This window comes from Onychostruthus taczanowskii, unplaced genomic scaffold (assembly GCF_017590055.1).
Source record: "Onychostruthus taczanowskii isolate IOZ18803 unplaced genomic scaffold, ASM1759005v1 scaffold37, whole genome shotgun sequence".
Classification (NCBI taxonomy): Eukaryota; Metazoa; Chordata; class Aves; order Passeriformes; family Passeridae; genus Onychostruthus; species Onychostruthus taczanowskii.
The window spans coordinates 1,766,841-1,790,142 of NW_024501126.1; the positions used below are offsets into that span (position 1 = coordinate 1,766,841).

The following is a 23,302-nucleotide window of genomic DNA, read 5'->3' on the forward strand; positions in this document are numbered from 1 at the left end:
ATGTGTTTCCTACATCAAGCTCAGTAAATAAATGACTGCACAGCTAATCCTCCTTTTAATGTATGAGAAGTCCCACTCTTGGAATTATGCAATATAAAGACCAGCCATTCAGAAAACAGAGCTCTAGTTCAACAACTCCCCAGGTGGGTTCTGTAAATTATGTAGCAAAATCTGCACAAATTTCCAGTTGCCTTAAGACAAGATGCATCTGACTGCTGCTTTAGAGTAGAGGGAATCGAGTGCTGTGTTCAGTTCACTGATCTGCTGCTCAGGATGTTTTGTAAGCATATTACCAAAGAAGACCAGATGTCTGTGAGGGAAAGAGCATGAGTTAAAGTTCCTACCAACTGTCATAAATACCTGAATCACAGTTCAATCCTGCAGCATGCAGCACTGCAAGTACAGCTCTTAACAACATTAAATCCAAGCCCTTCCTTTGCTGTTAATGCAAATTGAAAGACTAGCAGAACATCCTCTTTCTTTATTAACCAATTTGAATAAAAACTGCATCTTTAGTGCTGTGGACAGTAATCTTTCTGCAGCTGCCAAGACAGCTCTAGTTAGGATACACTGCTTGCTCCTGACCAGGCACTAGAAAAGATTTTCTACAAGCTGTGTTCTGGTCTTGATCAGTGTGCTCAGACTAAAGGGATTTTTACTGAAGCTTTTACAGAGCACCTGGAAAACCACTGGTGCTCAGGAGGGCTTAACATCAAAATTCCTTTCACAAGTGTTGAGGTAATTAAAGGATGCACATGTGGAAGGAGACAAGACATGAAATTGTAGTGGGACAAAATTCCTTACATGCATGCCATGTTAGCTCTGACATAGTCTTTAAATGGGGTGTCCTCTTAGACAGGAGAAATGTCAGTGTGTGCCACATATTTCTCATTTGAGAGAAGCTGACAAAGGCTGGATCCCTTAAATTCCTGAACTGCTTTGAGAATCTCAGCTTCTCATGTTATTAGAAATTCATAACCCTCAATGAGCAATGCATGGAACAGCTAATTGAGCTCCATAAATTTCTATTTCCACCTATTGGTTGCTGTTATTTCTCCCACAGTTAGAAGTGATGTAGCTGCTTAGAAACTACTTAATGGTTATTCAGTAAACATTAATTTTTTGATTGTGACAGTGACAGGTGTGTGGCATTGCATAGGTACAAATGTATGAAAAAAAAAAATTGGTTACCAGCATGCTCACAAACATGCCCAACTGAATTTTTGAACTTCAGGTTAGGCAGATGTTGACTTTGCCGTATTGTGGGTTTTTTGCTTGTAACAAAATTTGTTTTCTCAAAATTTAGCCAGTTGGATGTTGGGAAGTTCTCACCAGATACAAATGCATAGTTTATAACTGATAAAAAAGTGATATGGGAGATACTCTATTCAAGTCCACTTCAGATGTGAAAAGTTCTTCCTTTTTTTGAAGTTTGTGAATCACAGAATCACAAGTTTGGACTAGACCTTCAAGATCATCAAGTCCAACCTGTTCCTTGACACCTCAACTAAACCCTGGCACCCAGTGCCACATCCAGTGTTTTTTTAAACACATCCAGGGATGGTGACTCCACCACCTCCCTGGGCAGGCCATTCCAGAACTTTATCACTCTTTCAGTGAAAAGGTTTTTCCTGATATCCAACCTCTATTTCCCTTGGTGCAGACTGTGTCCTCTGGTTCTGTCAGTGCTGCCTGGAGAAAGAGACCAACCCCAGCTGATACAACCACCTTTCAGGGAGCTGTAGAGAGTGATGAGGGCACCCCTGAGTCTCCTTTTCTCCAGGCTGAACACCCCCAGCTCCCTCAGCCATTCCTCAACACACTTGTGTTTCACGTGATCCTCCCCTCCTGCACTTGTGTTTACTGGTGCTTTCAAGTGAGATTGAAGTAGATCAAAATGTTGTTAGTTTTTATGGAAAAGGGGAAAAACACCCTAAAAGAGAATTAATTGTCAGTGGTCCCACAGGTGTAAGTTGACCCCTGTGGCAGGATTTTGTTTCTCTGACTCCATGGTGGGGACCAGTGTGTGATCAGCTGAGGCAGCAGGGACATTACCAGATCAGGTTCAGCCACTGGATAAATGTGTCTGCAGCTGAAACAAACCCCACAATAGAGTTCTCTTTGGTACCTGTGCCACAGCCCAGCCTTCCTGATGGATGTTAAGAAGCCTTGATAGTGTTTATAAGAAACATCAGCTTCCCTAATCGTTCATTGATCTGTTGTTCTGGGTGGAATGATGAAGCTTTCGCTGTTATTTTGCTCTGCTTCACTCAGATTCACTTGATTCGAACCAAAGGACGATTTAAGATGGCAGGGCACAATTTTACTCTCATTTACTCCCAGCTGACAGGATAATTCTGGTTTTGCTGTTGGGAGCTTCAAGTGCTTCATCTGTGCTCAGCTAGTATTAATTGTAATTAAGGGAATGGGCTGTCTAGAGCTCATTTTCACAGTTCATCACCTGAAAAAGAATCTCTGAAAAGAACCCTTTTGCTTTTGGTGTCATTTTGAGTTTCTTCCTCACTCTCTCCAGGGCTGCCCATCTTGGGGCAGACCTCTGGGGAGGGCAGTACCTTCACTGGCTCTGTTCTTATCTCTGGGTACCTATTTTTAGGTTTAAAAACCAAAAAATTGTTTATGTTTTATGTAGAGTCTGTTAGGAGACTGGTTTATAGACTGACATGGCTGTTCCTGGGGTGCAGGACACTGCTGGACACAGGAACAGCAAAATGTGGAGTACAAGTGCTCATCTCCTGCTGGAAAATGGTGACAAAGTGTTTTTTTCCGGTTAAATATATCAGAACCCTGTGGTTTTATGTGTTTTTTAAACAGCTCATGAGGTATTAGATATTTGAAGTGTAGGCACACAGTTTGTGGTGATTGGGAGTGGGGCTGGGACCGAACATCAACCCCAATGAGCTACAGCTGTGCAGGACAGGTGAATGACATTGAATGTCAGGAGCCATGGAGTGCCCGGGGCACTGAGCAACCACCAAAGGGAGCAGAGGGCACACAGGTGAAATGCATCAACAGGAGGGGATAAAAGGCTGGGCTGAAGAGCAAGAAGGGCAGATGCTTGCAGCCTTCTGAAGTGCCGTGGTGTTACTGTGTATGGGTTGAAGCTTTGTGAAATTGTGTGGTGATACTCTGTGCATTGTGGCTGTCTCAACTGTGATGGTCAAGGATTAATACTTTTCCCCCTGATGCTCCTTTTGTTTCTGCTGGAAGCTTGTCCTTACCCAGGGGCTGATGCTGAACAGTCATTTCCCTTTTTGTTTTTCCTGAGGGACAGACTCATGGGAAATATGTTTTTGCAAGTGCCTGCAAGCCCCAGCAAGAGAATCAGACTGGGTGATGGCACTCAGTGTTGTGAGCCACTCCACCTTCTTGGGAACACAGATGGAAGCTAGAGCAAAGCAGCTCAAACAGAGCATTAGGATAGCTGACTCCAGGATACCTGACCAGGAAAATGTCCAGCCTTGAGTTCATGGGATGGGAGGTTCAAATCATGCCTGACCTTGGCACGAGGTGCAGGGGAGGAGATGTGGCATGAGGATTGGTGAGTCAGTATGGAAGCCAACAGGCATATTTGCAGTGACTCCAGCAGGGCTGGCAGTGAGGTCCAAGTGGGCAGGTGTCCATTTTCAGTGACAGTCATGTTAAAAAACTTGCAGTGCCTGGCCAAGTGAGAGTGTTGGCCAGGAGTGGCCAAAACCTGGGATGCCTTCTGCCTTCCCAGTACATTTTTTTCAAGATGGACCAGTCAGAAACCATCCTGCAAAGCAGGTTATTATTCTGCATTTTTCATTCCTATTTGATTTTAAACCCAAAATGAAACCCCATCTTAATCAGACTACTAGATTTGGTTGGTCAGGTGGTTGTTTCCTAGGAAATTAAAAACTCTTTTGGATTTATTTTCACAATTTTGTGCTGCAAGCATGAACATGGCAGTGTCTCCAGCAAATAAATGCATGTTACAATATGGTGGAAGCCATGGGACTGCAAAGAACCTTCTGGTTTGTCAAAATACTTGCCATACTTTGTCATTTCAGCTGGTTAAGCCAAACCAAGTTCATGGCTTCTAGAGACATTCACAATTATCAGCAACAGGACTGTCATTTTCTCTGGTGGGCTATTGTTCTGTTTTGGGCTCCTTTTTTTGGCTTTTTTTCCCCCCCAAGTTTGGAATGAAGATTTGCTGCTCTGTGTGTGTGTGGCATTTCAATCTTGTGCTGAATTGCAGCCCTTTCAGGTGGAATTGTTGTTTGGCAGTAAGACATACCCTAAAAATAGAAAATGTGGTTATAAGTGACAACAATTGGCAGGGAGGACCTATTCAGATGCAATTTTGGAACTGCTTTTAATTTTTTCCACTCAATTCCAAGTTAAACATCCATTTAAATTAATTAGCGCAATCACAGTATCCCTAGAATATCAGTGGAGAAACTGAAGCCGTGAGTGTAATTTAAGTATTTCCTGAATTCTGAGGAGATGCTAAAAAAGGCAGCTTAAAGAAATTTTTGTGTATGATGCAAAGCAAATTCCTGACCAAACTGGCTGAGCTCAAATGTCTGAAGGCAAAGAGCTATCGTGAAAGTGCTGTAAAGCTTCTGATTATAATAGAATCAGTGTCCCAGGGCATAATGCAGCTCTACATTTAATACTGAGCTGCTGAACCCTACTTCTCAACCTACCTCCACTGACTGGGTTCTCATCAGAGTCCTGTCAGGACAGTGGGCTTTGTTTAGATGCCAGGTGAGTCTGGAAATGGCTTTTTCAGCAGCTTCAGCTGAGCACAAATGCTTGACTTCAGAAGGACAGCTAGTGCCTAGATTTTGTGGCCTAGAAATCATTCCTTATGTACACTGCCACATGTATTAATAACCTTGCAGGCTTTTATAAGCCTAATTAAAAGGCTTGTGCACACTTAAATGTGAAATCATGGCAAAGCGTTGAAGCAGCAAAGCAAGATCCTGTCCTTGGTGCTGCAAATCCATTGCTGCCTTTCTTTATTAACGATACATACACGACAGGTTGAATTCTCTGCCTGCTGTTGCTTGTCAGGTTGTTTTCATTACAGTATTGACTGGAGTCCCCCTCACGTTGGTTGTAGTCTGGGCACGTTACCCTGAGCAGAATTTTTCTTTCAGTGTTTTGTTGAAGGTATTGACTTTGCCACAGGGAAGGGAGAAGTGCGTGCAGCCACTTAAGCACACAAGTAGTGGTATCAATTTCCATCCATTAAAATATGCGCACGCACACAAACACACGGCTCTGTACTGTGGTTGCAGGCACGGGGTGAGGTGAGCTTTGAAAACAGACTCAAGAGACCCTCTCCAACATGGAGGTTCTGTTTCCAGGATCTGGCAAGGGGCATCCTTCAGCCTGTGCCAAGTCCTGCTGAGGATGGTGGGGTCGTTGTGTGTGTTGAAATGGTATTTTTCAAAGGCGTTTGTGTATTTCTCGGCCATTTCTTTCAATTCCTTAGAATGAACTTTATTTTCTAAGGGAGTACATTTCTCTGGGTTTCGGTGTTCTGTATTTTTTTTTCCTAACATCTCAGTTCTGTTAAACTTTTGGACTTTGAAAAAGTTTTTCTAGTTATTGGGTTTTGGGGTGTTTTTTTCACTTTCCAGCCCAGGCAATCAATTCCTGAATATGAGCAGGAGGGTTATTGAGCAGTTCATCTAGAGCCAGCAAAGATTTCAGCCAAGTCAAAGGTGCAGCAATCATTTTGCTAAAGGTTTGGATTGCAGTTTTGATCCAAGACTGGGATATATGGGTGTGGATGGTTCCAGCACTGCCAGAAGAAACTTGGAGATGAATCTTAGCAAATGTTCAGTAATCAGTTCCATCCGAAAGTACACAAAATGGGTGTTAGTACAGATGTGTGTTATCTTTGTTTTCTCTTCCAAACCAGCCCCCCTGTCTCCCATCTGTTCCTGTTTGATGGTGAGCTCTTCCAGAGGTGTTTTCCATGTTATGTCCCTTCAGTCCCACCCTGAAATACACTGTACAACACAGAGTTATTTGCAGACAGACAATCTCATCTGAACTGTGGCATTGCCCCAGTGGATTCTGTACATGTACTGCAGAGGCCTTTGACCTGCTCTCTGCTTTGAGTTGTGCAAAGTCATCCTTTTGTGAATCCTTAACACCTTACAGTGAGTTTCTGTTCAAGTTTCAATAAACTGATAAACATGGCTGCCTCTTTATTTTCTACCTTCTAACAACTATTTCCAGTAAACTCACTAAAATTAAAACAGGAATGTGCTTGAAATCATTAAGTTGAAACAGAATTTGTTTTCCAGATGGTTTGGTTTCTTTTGTCTTAGATAGCAGCATCTTGTGCTAAAGCATCCACTGTCTGGGAAACTCAGGACAATTAAAGACGGGCCATGTCTGATGTGTCTGTTTCATTTCTGCCTTTCAGTCTATCCGAGAAGTCACGGGCTATGTGTTGGTGGCTTTGAACCAGTTTGAGTACCTGCCCCTGGAGAACCTGCGCATCGTTCGTGGCACCAAGCTCTACGAGGAGCGATACGCTCTGGCCATATTCCTTAACTACAGGAAGGATGGCAACTTTGGACTCAGGGAACTTGGCTTGAGGAACCTGACAGGTAAGTGAAATTTGGAAATGTGGTGGATTAGTTGTAAGGAAAAATATGAGCCTGTTGAGTATTTCCTCAGTGCCATCAGTCACTTGCATTCTGCAGGAGACTGAGCTACCACAGGAGCGTGGCAGTTGTGTGCTCATTCTTTTTTTGGGGTCACAAAAATACTGCTCTCCATAATGATCCATGAGAGTCATGGCAAGAGCATATTTGAAACAGAAACAGTCTTTGAGAGAGTATGTGAACTTTTTCCTGCACATTGATAACATGAGTGTGTTGGTGATCCTTGATTATTGCACATGAGTTCCTTCAGGTGCTGAGTATTATCTGCCAGGTTACCTTAGCTTATAGCATCCCCTGTGCCTCTGTATCTTTGGTTCATTTAATTGTATAACTCCCTCTTCTAAGAAAAAAATAGTGCATTACATATAGTGAGAAAAGTGCTTTTTTTTTTTTTTTGAGACAAAAATGTAAGCAAAGTCCACAGCTTCATGTTTATCTGTAAATTCAGGGCTGGATCATGCTGTGGGGTAGATCAACATTAATTTCCTTCATCTGAGGATCCAGAGTCAGTGGTTTGGGAGATTAAAACTTGCTAAATGTCAATGGACTGTAACTTAATAAAGAGTGGCAGTGGCTCTTCTTAGGGAATTCACTGGAAATACTTTATTTATACCTGGTTCTTCATCAACTATGATAATGTCTACCCTAAACTTTGTTAATTTTGATGTGATCTTGTATCTGCTAGTGGCTGAAAGCTGACTCAGAATCACTGACCTGAGCTGGCTGTGGAGCTTGAGCCTCAGTATGGAGAGGTGGGAGCCTTCTGAGCTATATTTAGGCACCCTTCCCTCTCTGCTTCTTTTGTCTGTCAGTATTCAGAGTAGCATGAGTGCTTACAGTTCCCTGTTCAGTCTCACCAGGCTGTACAGCAAGGCTTTTAAAAACAGGAGGGAAAAGAAGGTCTGCAATATTTTACAAAATAAACCAATTTTGGATGACTCTGATTAGGCTCTTTCCTCTGGTCATATTTTTGACAATTTTCTTTACTGAGACCATCATGCCAATATCAGAGTGCTTCCCAAATGTCTCTAAATCCCTGCCATCTACTGCTCTTCACTCTGTCACTGTCATAATCCAATTTCTTCCTCTTCTGTTCCCATATTTCTTCCCACCTTTCTGATAGAGGGATTTCATTGTGACTGTCTATGCCATCATACAGAGCCACAGCACTGGATGATAAGAGCATTATCTCTTTCTTTGTATATGTTTTCTGGTCTTTGAGTCCCCAAATGCCTTGTAAAGACACTAGGCTGGGTAAAACTGAGACAGAGACGTGAGGTGAGGCCAAGGCCAGAAAATGATGGAAGTCTTTCCTCTTGGGTCTGAGGTGGTTCTGCCAGGTGAGTTTTACTCCTAGGGCTCGTTTAGGCATGGCTTTTCTGCTCAGTAGGGTAAAAAAACCTTATCTTGTAGGCTTCTGCTCCGATTTTGGTCTTGAACCAGTTTCCCTGTGCTATTTGGCAGTTCCTCAGACTCCAGAGATGCCCTCTGGGAGCTGCTGTGACATGACAGGCACAGCACCAAATCTGCCCAGCAGGTGGTTTCATTTTCTTTTGAGGTGTCTTAAGAAAACTGGCCTTAGCTCAGCCTGTGAATCTCTCCCAACATGAGATTATCACTGCCACTTCTTCTGATTTAGGTGTTTACAAAGGCCTCTGATGGGATTATTTGACTTGAAATGAATTGTTGTCTTCTGGAAGAAAAGTTCCCTAATAACACCAGCTTGTCTCCATGGAGCACTTAAAATAGCTTCTGGGTGCTGAACGTGAGCCAGTGTGTGCTTGAAAATACTCTTAATGTTTTCTAGGCACCATGGCAGGCCTCCTGAGTCTCTCCAGCAGCTGTTCTCTGACCATTTTGTGCACTGGTGAAGATGCACTGGGTTATTTTAACCCACAACCCGCCTCTTGTTGCGCATGCTCTTCCCAGAGCATGTTCATCCTTCATTAATTTTCCTGACACATCCTTAGCACTAGTAGCTGCATAAATATAACTGGTGGATGTGGGAGTTGGTGGTGTTGCAAGGCAGTGATGGATCAGCAGTATCTGAACCTATTCTTTAGTTTTACCCCAGAAAACACGGGTGAGCTGCTACACTGAAGAGGAAGCAGCCCCCATGGGCTCACATTCTTCAAGTCCACTGCAGATTTGAAGAGACTGGCTTTGAATCGTGCATCTCTTCCACTTGAGTAAAATATTACATGGCTCTTGTCTTGCATGTGAAGCATTGTCATTCCAGGGCTTATGCCTTGCTCACGAGAGTCTGGGAAATTCTGTTTTTATTCGTGCAGTGCTGGATGATAGGCTCCTGAGGGTATTTCTGCCTAGTGCTGTACAGTGTACAAACACAAGCCCTACTCCCTGTGTTAAATAAATGAGGAAGCTGCTCTCACCTGCAGCTTCTCCTCAGACATGGAGTTTCAGCCTCCTGTGCTGTACCACTGCAATATTTTCTATGTGTTGTTAACAGCTGTGTTTTTATTGCCAGATATGTCTATCAAGTTTTCATATTTAAATGTAACTTTAAATGCTTGAATTTCCTCCCTTGCACTATAAAAAAATGACAGCTGTGAAGGCAGTTAGTTTTATCTCACACAGAAAACATGATCCAATTCTCACTCATGATGTCTGTCAAACCACAAGGGAGTTTTGTTTGTATAGCTCAGCCCAGGACTATGTCCTAAAATGCATGTGACACTTGCAAAAATCTTAGCTATAAAAATCCTGTTCTCACTTGTTACAAAAACTTAGTGAATGGTTCCACAAATGTGTCAAAACTGAACTGACACTGAACTAATGAAGTGGCTGCTGCCATCTCAGCTGGACTCATCTCAGTGTGCAGATTCAGCTGCCAAACATCCTCACAATGAAAAGGAGGGCTTGACATCCTGGCTGTGATCTTCAGCCTGAGATGAGCAGAGTAGGTGGTGCAGAGGGGGAAGGTGTGCCAGCTTCTTCCAGCCATTGCCCAGGAGCCACTGCAGGCCACCAGGCACTCAGCCTCAGCGGACCCAGGGAAAGGGCACCATTGGTGCTCACGTTTGGAGCACTCCAAACAGAGGGAACCTGATGGCTGCATCTCATTATTGCCTGAGAGGGGAAAGAGGGATAACTCTCAAGTGCCAGAACCATTTAGGAAGTGTCTTGGTTTGAAAAGACAGGTGTCTTCTAAGGAAGGCAGGAGCCTCCCCTGAAACAGAGAATGTAAATGCCCTCCCTATCAATTATGATTTTGAAATTAAGGGGCTCTCAGGCAAAGATATGGGAATAGGAATAACAGTTCTTTATTAGAGAAGAAAATAGAAATGAAATAAACAATGCAGTGATACAAAACTACACTGACAGAGTCAGAACAGGAGCTGACCCCCTGTGTTTCAGGGTGGTGGCACAGTCCCATTCCATGGTGGCTCAGCCCTCCTGCAGTGCCAGCTGTGGTTCTGCTGGGGCAAGACAAGGGTGGAGTTTTCCTCTGAAAGTCCAGGGGTGCTGTAGATGGGCTTGGTCCTCCAGTGGGAAAGGCTGCTGTGCTGTTCCCAGTGTCAGATTCTGTCCAGGTAGGAATGCTTGGCTCCTCCCCCTGGGCAGAGCATCTCCCAGTGGGATGATGGAATTTTATCAGCCATGCAGGGACACTCAGTGGCCATGAACAGAAGAGATCTCCTGGAGGGAGGATGGATCTTGGAAGAGATAAAGAAAACTGTCCAATGAACAGAACTGCCCCACCTCTAACAAATGGGAAATACAATACACAGCCTCTTATCTTACAACCTAGTACAAAAGTATCCCTTATTTTCCTTTGTGAAGATGAATAAGTGAGCTCTACAGCAAGTTATGTGTCTTTGAGCAGTGACAACCTCATCTTCCCTATTGGCCTTGGGGACAGAAGGTTCTGTGCATCCCTTGAATTTTTTGGATATACTAGAATGAGGTGGATTTAGCAGTGATATGTGCAGTAACACAAAAAAGAAACAAACCCACAGCAAAAGATTTAGGGGTTTTCATTCTTTGCTTTTCAGGAATGCAGATAAATTGAATGATAAGATAACTGAGGTTCACGTGAGAAATAGATAGTGCAGGTTGAATGATTTGATCAGTGATAGCCAAATAAAGGAAATCTAATTTGATGAGCAGGAGAACGATAAAGAAAGGACCATTATCACAGGTGTAGAAAGTAAATTTTGCAAAATTGCAAATTTCCCCTTCAACAGATGTTTCTAATTGATTTTCTTCATTTTAATATTTTATTAAATTTGGTTTTTATTTTTCTGCAGAGCAAAATTTTAATGTTTGATGGTTATAGTATCCCCCACCCCCTGCCTCACAGGAAATAGAAAATGCTAAAAGGTACTTTGGAGTAGCATCATTCCTTGAAAAGGTTGCTTTTCGAGCAATTTTTTGTCTTTTTTCCTTTAACAAACTCATTTACTGTAATTACAATGCAGCTCAGTCAGGTTTGAAGGAAGGGTGTGGGAGGAGTCAAGTTTTGTTTGCTGTGCCTCTTTTGGACCTAAAATTCTTTTGTACATCTTGCTTGGATGTCTGCGCAGGACCTGAGTAACATCAGGCAGGGATGGCACATTTTTGTGGCAGGGAGGAAGGCCACCCCGTTTTTCTTGCCTTGATCACAAAGCCCTTTCCTCCGAGGACATGCAGGAGCCAGTCCTGGTGTCCAGAGGTGCCTGTGTGTGACACCCACCGGCTGCTTGTGGCAGATTCCCGCATTCCTTAATCGGGATGAGCTGGGAAGAAAGCCATGTGTAACTTGCCTTAGGCTGGCTGTGCAACAGGTGGGTGAGGCATCGCATCTGTAACCTCGGAGAGGGGTTGCTAGGATACACGGAGGCGTGAGGAATTGGTTTAAAAATCCCTGTGGTCCCCTTGCGTGCGGGCCTGCTGCAGGAGTTCTCTGTAGGAGAAGCTGCAGCGGCTCTGTGGCTGCCCAGGCGTGCTCCTCTCCTGGATCCTTGCAGCTGCCCTGCCCACCGAGGCATTTGTATCCCAGCACAGCTTTGTGGCTGGCCAGTGGGGAGGAGAAGAGGGAGGAACACCTCCTTTCCCAAGGGAAGTGTGGCTGTAGAGGATTCTCTGTGTGCTGCTGATGGCTCAGGGTTTAGCTTTTATATTTTTCAGATTCTGTGCTGCTTTAGTGTGTAGGTCTGAGCTTCATATTAAGGGATGGTGAGCTCTCTTCACAGAGTAGAGAGACAAAAAACTCCTTCTCTAGCGGGGGACCAAGGACAACTGATCCAAATCTCAGGCCCAAGAGCATAAACAATGTGAACTGAAGAGAGAAAAACAAGAAGGATGGGACTTCATAGGCTTAAGCTATAATTGGAAAACTAACTCCAATACACCAATGGACCAGAACTGATCAAAGTAAGAGACCCTGTGACCTGCTGTCCATTTTGTGACCATTTTGGTTCATCTTGGGTGTAGCCCTGGCTGGGCTCTTGTGCTGCCCAAGGTGGATCCATTGAGGCCTTTTAATAAATCCCTGCTTTATTCTTTAACTCTGTCTGGCCTCTGTTCTAGGTCAGCCTTCTCAAGGCATCAGTACCACAGACCTTAGGGACATGCAAAGAACCAGTCCTGAGTCGCCCATGCTCATCCTGTCCCTATGCCTATGGAGAGAGGGAATGAGGCTTGTGGCTGCCCCCATTCTCAGAAATACAAGTGTGCCTGCTAGAGCATGTCTGTCTTTGCTCCCCGTTAGACTCTTTCCTGAGCAAAAAAAAACCTCAAAACAACACATCCTATTCCAGCTGCTGCTCTCCTCAGCCATCACAGGTGTGATTTGACAGCCAGGAGAGCCCAGTTCCCATCCCTGAAGGCAGTGGGAGCATGGGATTGGGCTGCTCCCTGGCACTTGGCATCAATGCCTGGGAATGCTTCCAGCCTCTCCTCGGCTGCAGATGTAGCCCTGAGGAATCCCAGATAAGGGACCTGCAGGCTGAGGAGCAACTGCCTCCAACTGGCAGAAAATTGCTGTCAGGTCTTAGCAAGGCAAAAACTTGTGTTTTATACAGCCAGAAATAAATACTGATTTTGAGCCTCGTGAGATTTATATTCATGAGTTTATTTTGTCCAGTAACAAAGGTGGGACTTTGGTTTTTAAATTTCAGCAAGGCTAGAATTTTGTGTAGTGTCTCTGAAGGGCTTGGATATGCTTTTTTCATGCTAAGTAGTATAACTAATGTCTGTGGCTCTTTTCAACTCATTGATCAACAAATTATGCTCAGTTTTCTTTATTTCAGAGCACTTCACTGTTTTCAAATCTGTAGTGTTAGAAATATGCAACCTTGTTTGGAATGACTTAGCAAGGATTTAAGCAAAAAGCTCATCCAAATAATGATATACTGGTAAATGTTTTTAACTAGAAATTCAAAGGATCCCCCATGTGTGCTGGTATTCTCCTTCTCCCCCGTGCTTTCAAATGAACCAGGAGGCAAATCTATTGCAAATGGTCTAAACCAGTTTATTGAAAGTAATGCACAGAATTATTGACATGAGCCAGTACTGTCATGCAGCAGGATAACTTCATGCCACACAGCCTCTCCTGCAACAAAACAGGGCTTAAGATCAAGGGGAAGAGAAACTAAGAGAGGCCTAATCCTTATCTGGTGTAAATTTGCTTACTTGCTTTGACTTTGTAATGAACTGAAATTTAAATTGCCATTTACTTCCTTCAGTGGATAATTTAATTCATATTTTAATTTATAAGTTAACTAGTGCCTAACATCCACTTAAGACCTTTTAAGGATGTTGTGTAGAGGGTGCTCTGTCAGGATTAATACCAGCTAATGACAGCTGACTCAGGGCATGTCTGCCCTGGGATCCTTGAGCCATCATCCAGTTTTGCTGGTTTTGGGAATGGTGTTGACCACACCACTCGGGCCGGGCCGTGTGCTTGCTCTGAATAATCCAGCAGATCATTCCTGCTTAACTATGGTCTCTGCAAATAGAAGAGAGCTTTCCCTGGGCTTTCAGGGTGGTGGCTAGAGAAGGGTCTGCAGGTAAAGATTTGGCTCTAGGGTAGGTGGAGGAAATCCTTCCTACCCCTGCAGTAATCTCTGCATCTGCTGCTTTATTTTGTGACTCATACCACTTCAACAACAGAGCAAATAATGCTTGCCTGCTTTAATTAGACCAATTTTGAGGGTGTCATTGAAAATGCTATTCAGAGATGATCTGGTATGATGTGGGATTCAACTTTAACACTGTCAAATGTTAGTTTAAATGTCATTAAAAAATGCATCCAGGTATGTTGCCATTGTTACCTGATAATACCATGTAAAATAATAACACCACTCATTCTATTTTTCCTTGGCAATTTCTCTGTTTCACCTCTCTGCAGTAGTTCTATCTATGCATTTTTCAATTATGAAGCAAGAAATTCTCCCAGTTCTGAAGGTGTGAAACAGCCTTTAGCTTTCTGGAAGTGTGGGCAATCAAGCAAAATCCAGTAATACTGGAGCCTTGTGGTAATGGAGTAGCTTTGCCTGGCTTCTGTGACTCGAGAGCTTCAGCAGCATGGGGATTTCTCTGTCAGCATGCTTCACAGGGAGTTAAACATCTGAACAGAGTAATCCCTCCATTTCAATCACACGGGCCAGGAATGGGAGACATTTCAAAATATCCAACTTTGGCAGACAGATCTGTGCTGAGCTGCACTATAACTTCAGAAAAGTGCAGTAAGCGTTACAGTCGGGAAGGATCTTACAGTTTATAGCGACAGCACTGCTGAACAAATAGATATCCCAGCCTCCCAGCAGCTTGGGAAAGAAAGGAACAGCTGGGTTGTTCCCCCCAGCCTAGGCTAAGTCTTGACTAGGTGTTCTAGACATTTAAATCCTTGCTCCTCCAGTAGTATATCTTCAGATGAATGAAAGAAGCATTACTTTCAGTGTTTGTTGTTTGGTTTGGGTTTTTTTATTTTTTTTATGTTTTCCCCCCTTTCTCTCTACAGTCTTCTGAATTCATTGATTTTCTCATTTCCTTCTGACAGGCTACAGCTGACAAGGAATTTTGTGCTTTTGTAAAGTAATTAAAGTCTTGTGTTACATGGGGAATGTAATCTATCTGCACTCCCTGGCCAAAGGCAAGTTGCTGAGCACGATAGTCCAGTTGTCACCATCCACAGTGGGGACATGAGCTGTGAGCCACTGCTGGGGCAGAGGGGCCAGCCTCCGGGACTGTGGAGCTGCTGACTTCTGGGGCTGAAAATGGCACAAACTGTAGGGATCAGGTGTCAATTCAGTGCCTTAACCTAAAGCTCAGCAGAGGCATTTGTGACCTTGCACACAGGTCTGGAAAGCAGCATATGCTCACAGACCTGCATTTTAACCCAAGTCCAAGAATGAGCTCATTTGCCTAGCTTTTCTTGTCAGCCTATAGATGTAATGTTTGGGTTTGGATCACCATTCATTGCAAAAAAAAAAAAAAAAAAAAAAAAAAAAGTCCTGAGTTCAAAGAAGGTTGTATCAGACCCCTAAGTTTAGGGGTTTGGAAGTAGTTGGTGTTCCTAGGATATTTTCATGCGTGTTCATTTTCAGGTCATTTGCTGCAGAGATAAATTCCCTAGAAACCCTACATGGAAAGACTGGAGAAGCAATGAACCAAAAACTTTGCTGCATTTAGCTCCAGGAAAGCCCCTGCAGACAGGGGAGACAGGGCAGCCCCCAAACACTCAGCACAGGGTTGAGTGTCACGTAGGCTGGCAAAGGCAAGGCTCCAGCACAGCCTGATTGTTCCTTGGCTGCACAGAGCCTGTTTGCTGCAGTGTCACAAAGTCTCAGCCTAACAAGCACAGGGACCAGTCTCATCAAAGCCCCCAGGGGATTTTTGCAGCTTGGGTTGGTCTGCAGCAGCCTGGAGATGTGCAGCAGTGCAGGGCTAGCACTGAGCAGCGGGTTATTAAGAGCTTATCTGAAACAGAGTTTGATCACACAAGCTTTGTCCACTGGGATGTGACAGGAAACCACTGCTGCCTCCAGCATGTGTTGGGTATTAGTGTGTAAAAGAAGTTGCAACAGACGCAGCTCCTCTGCAGTGCTGCACTGACATGTCCTGCCTGCAGTGTCCAGGCTGAGGAAAACTCTTGGTAGCATCCGAATTTGCACGCAGGTAACAGCAGTCCCTGGTGGGGAGCAAGGGGTTTGCTGCTAGCAGCTTCTTTCTCTGACTGGGAAAAGTAAAGGGAACTGCAGTAACAATTGTCAGTTGACTGACCATTGCAATCGACCCTTCCTGACCTGACTCTGTGACTCCCTGCCCCGGGATGCATCCAAGGATAGCAGTTCCAGGCAGCTGGGTGTGAGTGTGCTCTGGAAACAGGGAAAATACAGGAGGCATCTGCCCTGCACCTCTGCAAAATGCTGAGGCAAGCAAGAGATGGGCAGGAAAAGGTAACCTCGAGGGCAAATAGAAACAGGAAAACAGAAATACAGCCCTGCAGAAGGGAAATCAGAGTGAACAGAGGTGGAGGAGTGGGAAAAAGCCAAGCAGGTTCCCCAGGAGGAATGGCAGAACAGCAGCGCTCACCTGGACTGTACCCACACGGAGGATGAAGGAGCAGCCAGGCTGTTGGGTACAGACCTGCTGGAGTTCTCTGGGACTCCAGACTCCCTGGTCAGTCCCACCTGGCTTCAGCCACGGAAAGTGAGCTGTGACTGGTGTGAAGTGCCAGCATGAGGGAGTCAGAGCTGGAGGCAGGTAATGTGTGTGGACACAGAGCTGTCTGGGGCCTGCAGGAGCCTTTTGTGCATCAGGAGGAAGATGCCTGCGGGCGTGGAGTGGGGGAACAAAGGTATCAGATGAGGAGAACACGCTGGAGGCCTTTTTCTTTGATGTTTGGAAATCGCTCAAGGGGCTGTCTTCTCCGAAACCCTTTGCCTTGCCTTTTTTTCTTCTTTTCTGTTTTATTTTTTTTCTCCTTGGTGAAACTTTCATAGATGTACTCTCGTTTCTTTAAGGCTTAGAAGTGAAAGCACATCCATCCATCCAACCCTTGTACAAATGCTATGCTCACACTGGGATTCCTTGGGGAGCTGACTTCTGCTTCTGCCTGTCAGAAATAGCACAGCCACGTGCTTTGGGTTTGAAACTCCTGATTTGGGGGGAGGGTGCACAGAAGGAAGGGCAGCATCAAAGACATCGCTGTCTGCCACGCTGTGGAGAAAGGAGATTGTGGTGTTGCTTTGGGGCTCTTTTTTTTTTTTTTTTCTGTTGGTGTTTTTTAACTGGTCAGCTGGACATGCATTCAGATTGATGCTACAGGCTGTGAAAACTTTGGGTGATGGTTCCATCAGAAGGGAGGTCAGTCACCTTCCAAAATGACTCTGGGGTACAAGTACCCAAGGGCAGGATGAGTTTACATGGGGAGGTTGAAGATGTTCTTGCTTAAACTGCTGCTCTTCTCCTCCAGCCTCATGTGTGTAGACTCAGAGTGAGTGGAAGATTCTTAGGGAGCTTTTACAAAATTGAAAAATGTCTGACAGGGAAACTTTCTGTGAGAAAGGAACAGTTGGAAAAACAAGGGGGAAAGTGCTGAAAGTGCTAGGCAAAACCTTTCTTTTAAAAATGAAAAGGTATGGCTTATTTAAGAGCTTTTCATTCTTTCTCCTAACAATTAACTTGTATTTTCAATCAAACAAATTATGTTAATTGAACAATAATAACTGAATCTGGTTTAGACTGAATTTTCTTTTATAAAAGCATGCTACTTCCTTCTTGTTAAGCCAAAGCAACATCAAATAAGTGCACCTGAACTAGTGGTGAACTTTAGGTCATGACTGAGTTCATTCCCTGGCTTGAGGGCCCAGGCCCAATCCTGCTGAAATTACTCTTTACTAGCATTGTGCAGGAAACAGAGTGGATGTGTAGCCCCGGAGATGACTTTCTCATCTCTGGTGGAGTTAACTGAGTTTCCTTTCCATTAAATAGTCATCTTCCCCTAATATTCTTTACAAACCTCAGCCAGTTAAAGATCCATTATCCTGAGCACAGTGTTGCAAACACTAATAAAAAAATGTAATGTGGAGGTGAGTCAACCATTAATAATACCAATAAAAAAGTCACAGTGCAGAAAAGAGTAAAGCAAATACAGGGAGGATGAAGGCCCTGTCCCAAACGTGGTTGGTAGGGCAGCTGGGCTGGACACTGCTGAATGTGTCCTAGGCTGTGGAAGGAGCACACAAGGGCTGATAAAAGATTTTCCTTCACGTTGAATCAATAGGTACAAGCTGTGTTTTGGGAGAGTTGGACATTGATTGGCATTGGCAGGACATCCAAAGCCTGGAGTATCAATAACGTGGCTATGTCCTGCCAGTCTCGCCACGACCAAGCAGGAATTAATTGTGTTTTGTTCTGAAATGGTGACACCATGCTCCCTAATTTTTTTAATTCCCCCCCCCCCTCCCCCCATGGCACTCTTCAGCTGGATGTCAAAGCCCCCATCCCACAGGTTGCTTCTGGCTGGCATTTGCTCCCAGTAAGCTGCTCTCTGAAGTGCTGATCCAGGTGTGCTCTGCAGGGCTGCTCTCAGGTGAAGGTGGCAGTCCTGAAACACTTCAGCAATAGCCAGGCTCAGAGGCTCTCCTGCTTTAGAGAGTGCTGGTCTGCGAGTGAGGTTTGATGTCTTAAAAGCAGGCACAGAGCTGAAGTATGCACAGGGTGAGGTTGCAAGGGCAGCATCCTCCTCTTTGTGTGTCACAGAAGAGCTGAGAGGGATATTTTAATGGCTTTGAATGCATAACAGCTTAATCCCATGGGCTGTGCAGTTAGTCTTGTGACAGCTCCACAAACCTCACTGCAGCCCCCACCTCATCCAGGAACAAGACTTGTAGATGTTCAGAGCTATTGGTTTTGATTTAATATTCAGAAGCATTCAGCTGCCCAAATAAAGATAATAGTTTTGCTAGTTGAGAGACTTATTAATATGTTAACATGGCCTTAGTTTTAAGCCTTCTATTCCTCCCTTTCTAGAAAAATGTCTTGCCACAAACCAACCTTGAAGTTTGGAAAAGTAATCAAAGCTCTGCTGAGCAAATTTGATGACACTGATGGGTTGAATGAGCTATGACCTCTGCTAGCCTCATTCTGCTCCATTTCCCCTTCAGGCTGGTAGCAGTGGCTCGAAGTAAATATTAATCTGCTAATTTACCCTCTGATATAAATAGAAAAAACTGTTTTGTCAGTGGGCCTGTCCAACCTTACTGCTTTGCTTCTGAGGATGAAGTGGCAGTGCTGCCTGTGTGTTTCTCGGCTCAGGGGAGTTTCTCGCAGAGATACAGGGAAGGGTTGCTTTCCTCTCTGCTGTCTTAGGTGGGTAATTAGAGTGGTAATCTAGGGTTCAAGGATAGCCAACAAAGAAACCTTGCTTGGGTTTAAATAAAATTGCTCCTTAATGTGACTTGTTAAATTGAAACAAACCCCACATGAATGTTCTTTTAAATCCATTTACAAGTGCCTTGTATTGATTTAGCCTACTTCAGTAACTCAGATGAGTTAAATTGATGTCTGTGCACTAAGTTAAGTACATTCTCTTGGGATTTCGTACCTGGCAAACTGACTTGACTTCAAAACTGATTGCAGTGCAAGCTCTGTGTGAAGAATAGGCCTTTTTTTTTGTTGCTGTTGCTACTGGTTTGACCAAGAGCAATGTGACACCTTGGGGGAAAAGGTGTTTTTGCCCTGTTAACTGTGATGCTGAGGTGCCCTGCTCACCGTGCCCCCAAATTTGACTTTGAGGTGGTAGCAGCAGCCTTCTTTCTGCAAGGCAAGGCAGGCAGCTGGAAAAACACTGTTTAATCCTTTTTTTTCCCCAAGGTGCTTTGTCCCCTGGTATCTGAAGAAGGAAAGAGAAACAAAAGGCTTGCAGACCTACTTCTCTACTGTCCTGCCTAATTCCCCCCAGCCAAACAACAGTTAGGAGCCCTCAGGCAGAGGTTTCTTTCCATTTTCAGACAGTGCCTCTCAGCTTTGGCTAATCTTGGTGTCTCTTTGTGCCACATACCAGAGTCCCTTCAACCACTAAGCTGACAGGCTCTTTTTATCTCAGCCACCTAGAGCTAATCTGAAGTGCCCAAGCTGACACTTGTGGCCAAACCTCTGCTTCACTTGACAGTGTGGAAAGGAATTGAAGCCTAACCCACCATCCTGCTGAGCATGGCAGTGAGGGCCATGGCTTCCCTTTATTCCACGCAAAGACAGGATGTGGGATGTGGTTCAGGTGTGCCAGTTACCAGAGATTCTGTGAGTTACTTGTTCATAAATTGTCACTCAGCATTTGAGCTGTCATAGCTGGTGCTGTATCAGCTCTTTGAACCCTAAATGGATTACAGAAATGTGGTTTGCCTGATTTTTACATAGGATTACTGGATCTATTACCAAGGTTTAGATGGTGAGACAGTATTAAACAGCAGCAGCAAAATTTCCTCAATAAACAGTGAGCTTTCTCTTATTTGTTATGAGAAGTGTTTCTGCATAGACATTTCAAAAGTAGGGGCTGTGTTCCTGTTTCAGGTCACGATTTTGCAAGTAAATCTAAACTTCTGTAAATAGTAATGTATAGACCTGAGCTACTCCTTCCTAGAACACAAGGGTCAGCAGTTTACAGCACTCATCTGTAAGTAGCACTTTTCAGTTGTAGCTCAGAAACTCATAGGAGAAGATTGGAAAAAAAAATAGCCCTTGTGCCAAATAGCTCAATGTGATCAAGACAGGAGGCCACCAGTGGAGCCAGGGAGGTGGGTACAGCAAGGACAGGGAGACAGAGCAGCTTCTCATGGAGCATCAGTTCTGCATCAGTTCTGTCCCAAGACAGCCAAGTTTTGTTTCTGTGTGAAGGCAAAGGGGGTTTGAGGGGAAGGATTTGAAAGGTCAATGTGATAACTTGCTGGATGTCCGCATCTTTGAGCTACAGCGTAGAAGAAAGAACAAAAGATGTTTGAAAATGTATCTGGTGTTTGATGAAAGGTGGCATGACGGTCCTATTGAAGGTGGGAGAAGGCATAAATAGTTTATGAGAGAATGATAGGCTCTGGAAGATTCTAAAAGTGAATAAAATTTGCTTTTATTTGATGTGATGAGGAGACATGAGATGCAGGGAGAAGAAGAAAGATTGTTTTGAGTGGTGAGTTAGGGAAGCAGTCACACAGTGGAATTCAGAAGGAAACAGAGAAGGGTGAAATTGCTTCTTAAAGGAGAGGTGCTGTCATCAAGACATGAGAAGAGCCTGGACAGGAGCTGAGGATTCAGTGATAGAAAAGAAAAGGACTGTGTTAGAGAGAACAGAGGTGGCATAAATGTGTCACATAGACTGAGACTCTGAAGAAGAGGTGGGAGGAGAAAGGGCTGCAGGTGACATTGGCTGGGGCTGAACGTGGTGCTGAGTTTGTTCTCTGTGACAAAATTGTCTGCCTGGCACTTAGAAAGGTATTGTCTAGCTCTAATCTGCAACTGCCATCTCCAGGTGTATCTCCAAGTACCTGCTGGGAGATTTTGTCAGGAGTGTTGGATGCTGAGCAGCTGGGAAGGATTGTCCAGCCTCCCCTGCCACCGGAGGCTGTGCTTTCTTGTGTCAACACACTGTCATGCTCGCAGATGTCACCAGGAAATAAATAGTGGCTGTTGTAGCACAGGCCCATTCTGAAGGAGAGACATGGATCCCAGAAGGGAGGGTTTCAATAAATGCACAAGGAAGCTGCAGCGGTTGAAGTTTACATTGTGTTTCTCTTACTATCACACTTGGTGTATTATCTACGGGGATCTGTGAGTGAGGTGGTAAAGCAGGGCTTTTTTAATTATACATCACCCAGCAAACTGATAAGGCAAACAAAGCAGCCAGCCAAATAGCACAGGCATGAGCCACTTCAAAATAATAATGTAGCAAGAACAATAGGGGAGTAATTCACAGCTCCCTAAGAAATTTTTGCAGTTCAGAGAGGGTGAGACAGCAAGCAGCTATTGACTGTTTTCCTTTCGTGTTTTCCACCTGTCTGCCATGTGATTGGGAAGTATATTACCTGAATCCTTGTGGGAGTTTTCCCAGTATTGTTTTAAGAGCCTTGCTCTGCAAGAAACAATCCTAATGGAAACCAAGATGTGGGTATGAAGTGAATACAGGGAATGGAAGGAGAGTGACAAGTAATTTAAACTACAGTTTAAATTCTTTATAACTTTTGTGACATGCAGACGTACAGGAACAGCTCCAGCATTTCCTTAGCCTCTCTGACACTGTGGGGTGAACTGGCACAGGTTAAAGTGACAACCTCAGCACATGAAGAATTTGGTAATTCTGCAGCCTGAGGGTGCAGGGTGGTTTTGAGCCTTGTGCACAGAGCCCAGGGATGGAAATCCCAGCTGCCTCCTGGCTCAGCTGCACTTGGAGGTGGAGTGAGGGAACCTGGCATGAGCCACAAAGGCTTCCCCAGTCACTGAGCAAACATTTGGGCTGCAGGCCAGGAATGTTCCCCATGCTACCAAAGTCGTACTGGTCACAGGGTGAGAGCTGAGAGGCCTGAAGCCAGCCCAGAGCATCTGCTTGAGACACCATGATTGCAAAACAGGTGTAACATTTAAGGGAAAACAGACATCCTGGAAAACCCTGACCTGATCCAGAGCCTTGCAGCCATGCACATTTGAGCTGCTATCCAAACCAAGGAGGAGGAAAGAAAGCTCTCCTCACAGTGAGTGAAGAACTAAAGGAATCAACCCACAGCTAGATTTCTTCTCCTTCCATTTTAGCATCTTTATTCCTAAAGGAGCATTTACATGCTGGAGAGATTTAGTAGAGATACTCATTGCAAAGGGGTAAGATGGGAAGAATAAAGTTTTCTGCTTTGTTGCTTCTCTGCATTTGTCTGTCTGTCTATCCCTTCAGCTTACCAGTTTTCTTCTTGTGGCAATATTATAAGGGTCACTTTCTATAGCCAAAGATCTAAAATAATATCCCTTGTTTTCAAAAGGTGTTGATGGCCACATATTTAAAAACAGAGAAGCATGTAGCTCACATTAGTAGGAGTTAGCCCTCTAAGAACCTTTTAAACTGGTGTGGACTAGGAACACAAATCCCATTTGGAAAGGGCAGGCCACAATCCTGGATTCCTGTGCTATTCTGAAAAAGAGACTGAACAGCCTAAGTGGCACAGGCAGGTTTGTGAAAGTCAGTTTGAGGATTCTTCTCAAAACCTTAGATGCTCAAATTTTGTGATGGCCTGAGAATTTCAGCTTCCATTTAAAACCAAATAATTCCATTGCCAGACATCACAAAGGCAGAGCAGAAGTGAAAAATATGAATCCTAAATTCTGACAAGATGGACTGCACATACAAAAAAATAACATTGATTATTTTTAACATCTCAACATTTTTTAGTCATGATGTCTCGTGGGCTGGCCAAGATTTTGGAATGATGGGGGCTGGTTTATCCACTTTTGTAAAAATAGCGCATGCAAAAAAGCATGTCTAGCAAATGCAAAAAAGCAGAGAAACTTTCCACACCATCTTTTATTGTGTGCTTGCAGGGTGGGATAGTGTAACATACTTTTGCTTTACTTTTAGAAGGTCCTCATTGGGACTTACTGACAAATGTACAAGCCATTTCTATTTCTGTGAATACAGTGTAGAA

General features: G+C 44.2%; 1 protein-coding gene across 2 annotated transcripts in view; it reads left to right on the top strand.

Annotated features, from left to right (window-relative positions):
• ERBB4 (erb-b2 receptor tyrosine kinase 4) overlaps window positions 1-23,302 on the top strand; it is a 575,852-nt gene that overhangs the window by 290,778 nt on the left and 261,772 nt on the right. For both annotated transcript variants that reach the window (XM_041411680.1, XM_041411681.1), the window contains exon 3: window positions 6,434-6,620. In XM_041411680.1, coding sequence (XP_041267614.1) covers window positions 6,434-6,620 — 187 coding nt within the window. The remainder of the gene's footprint in view (window positions 1-6,433; window positions 6,621-23,302) is intronic.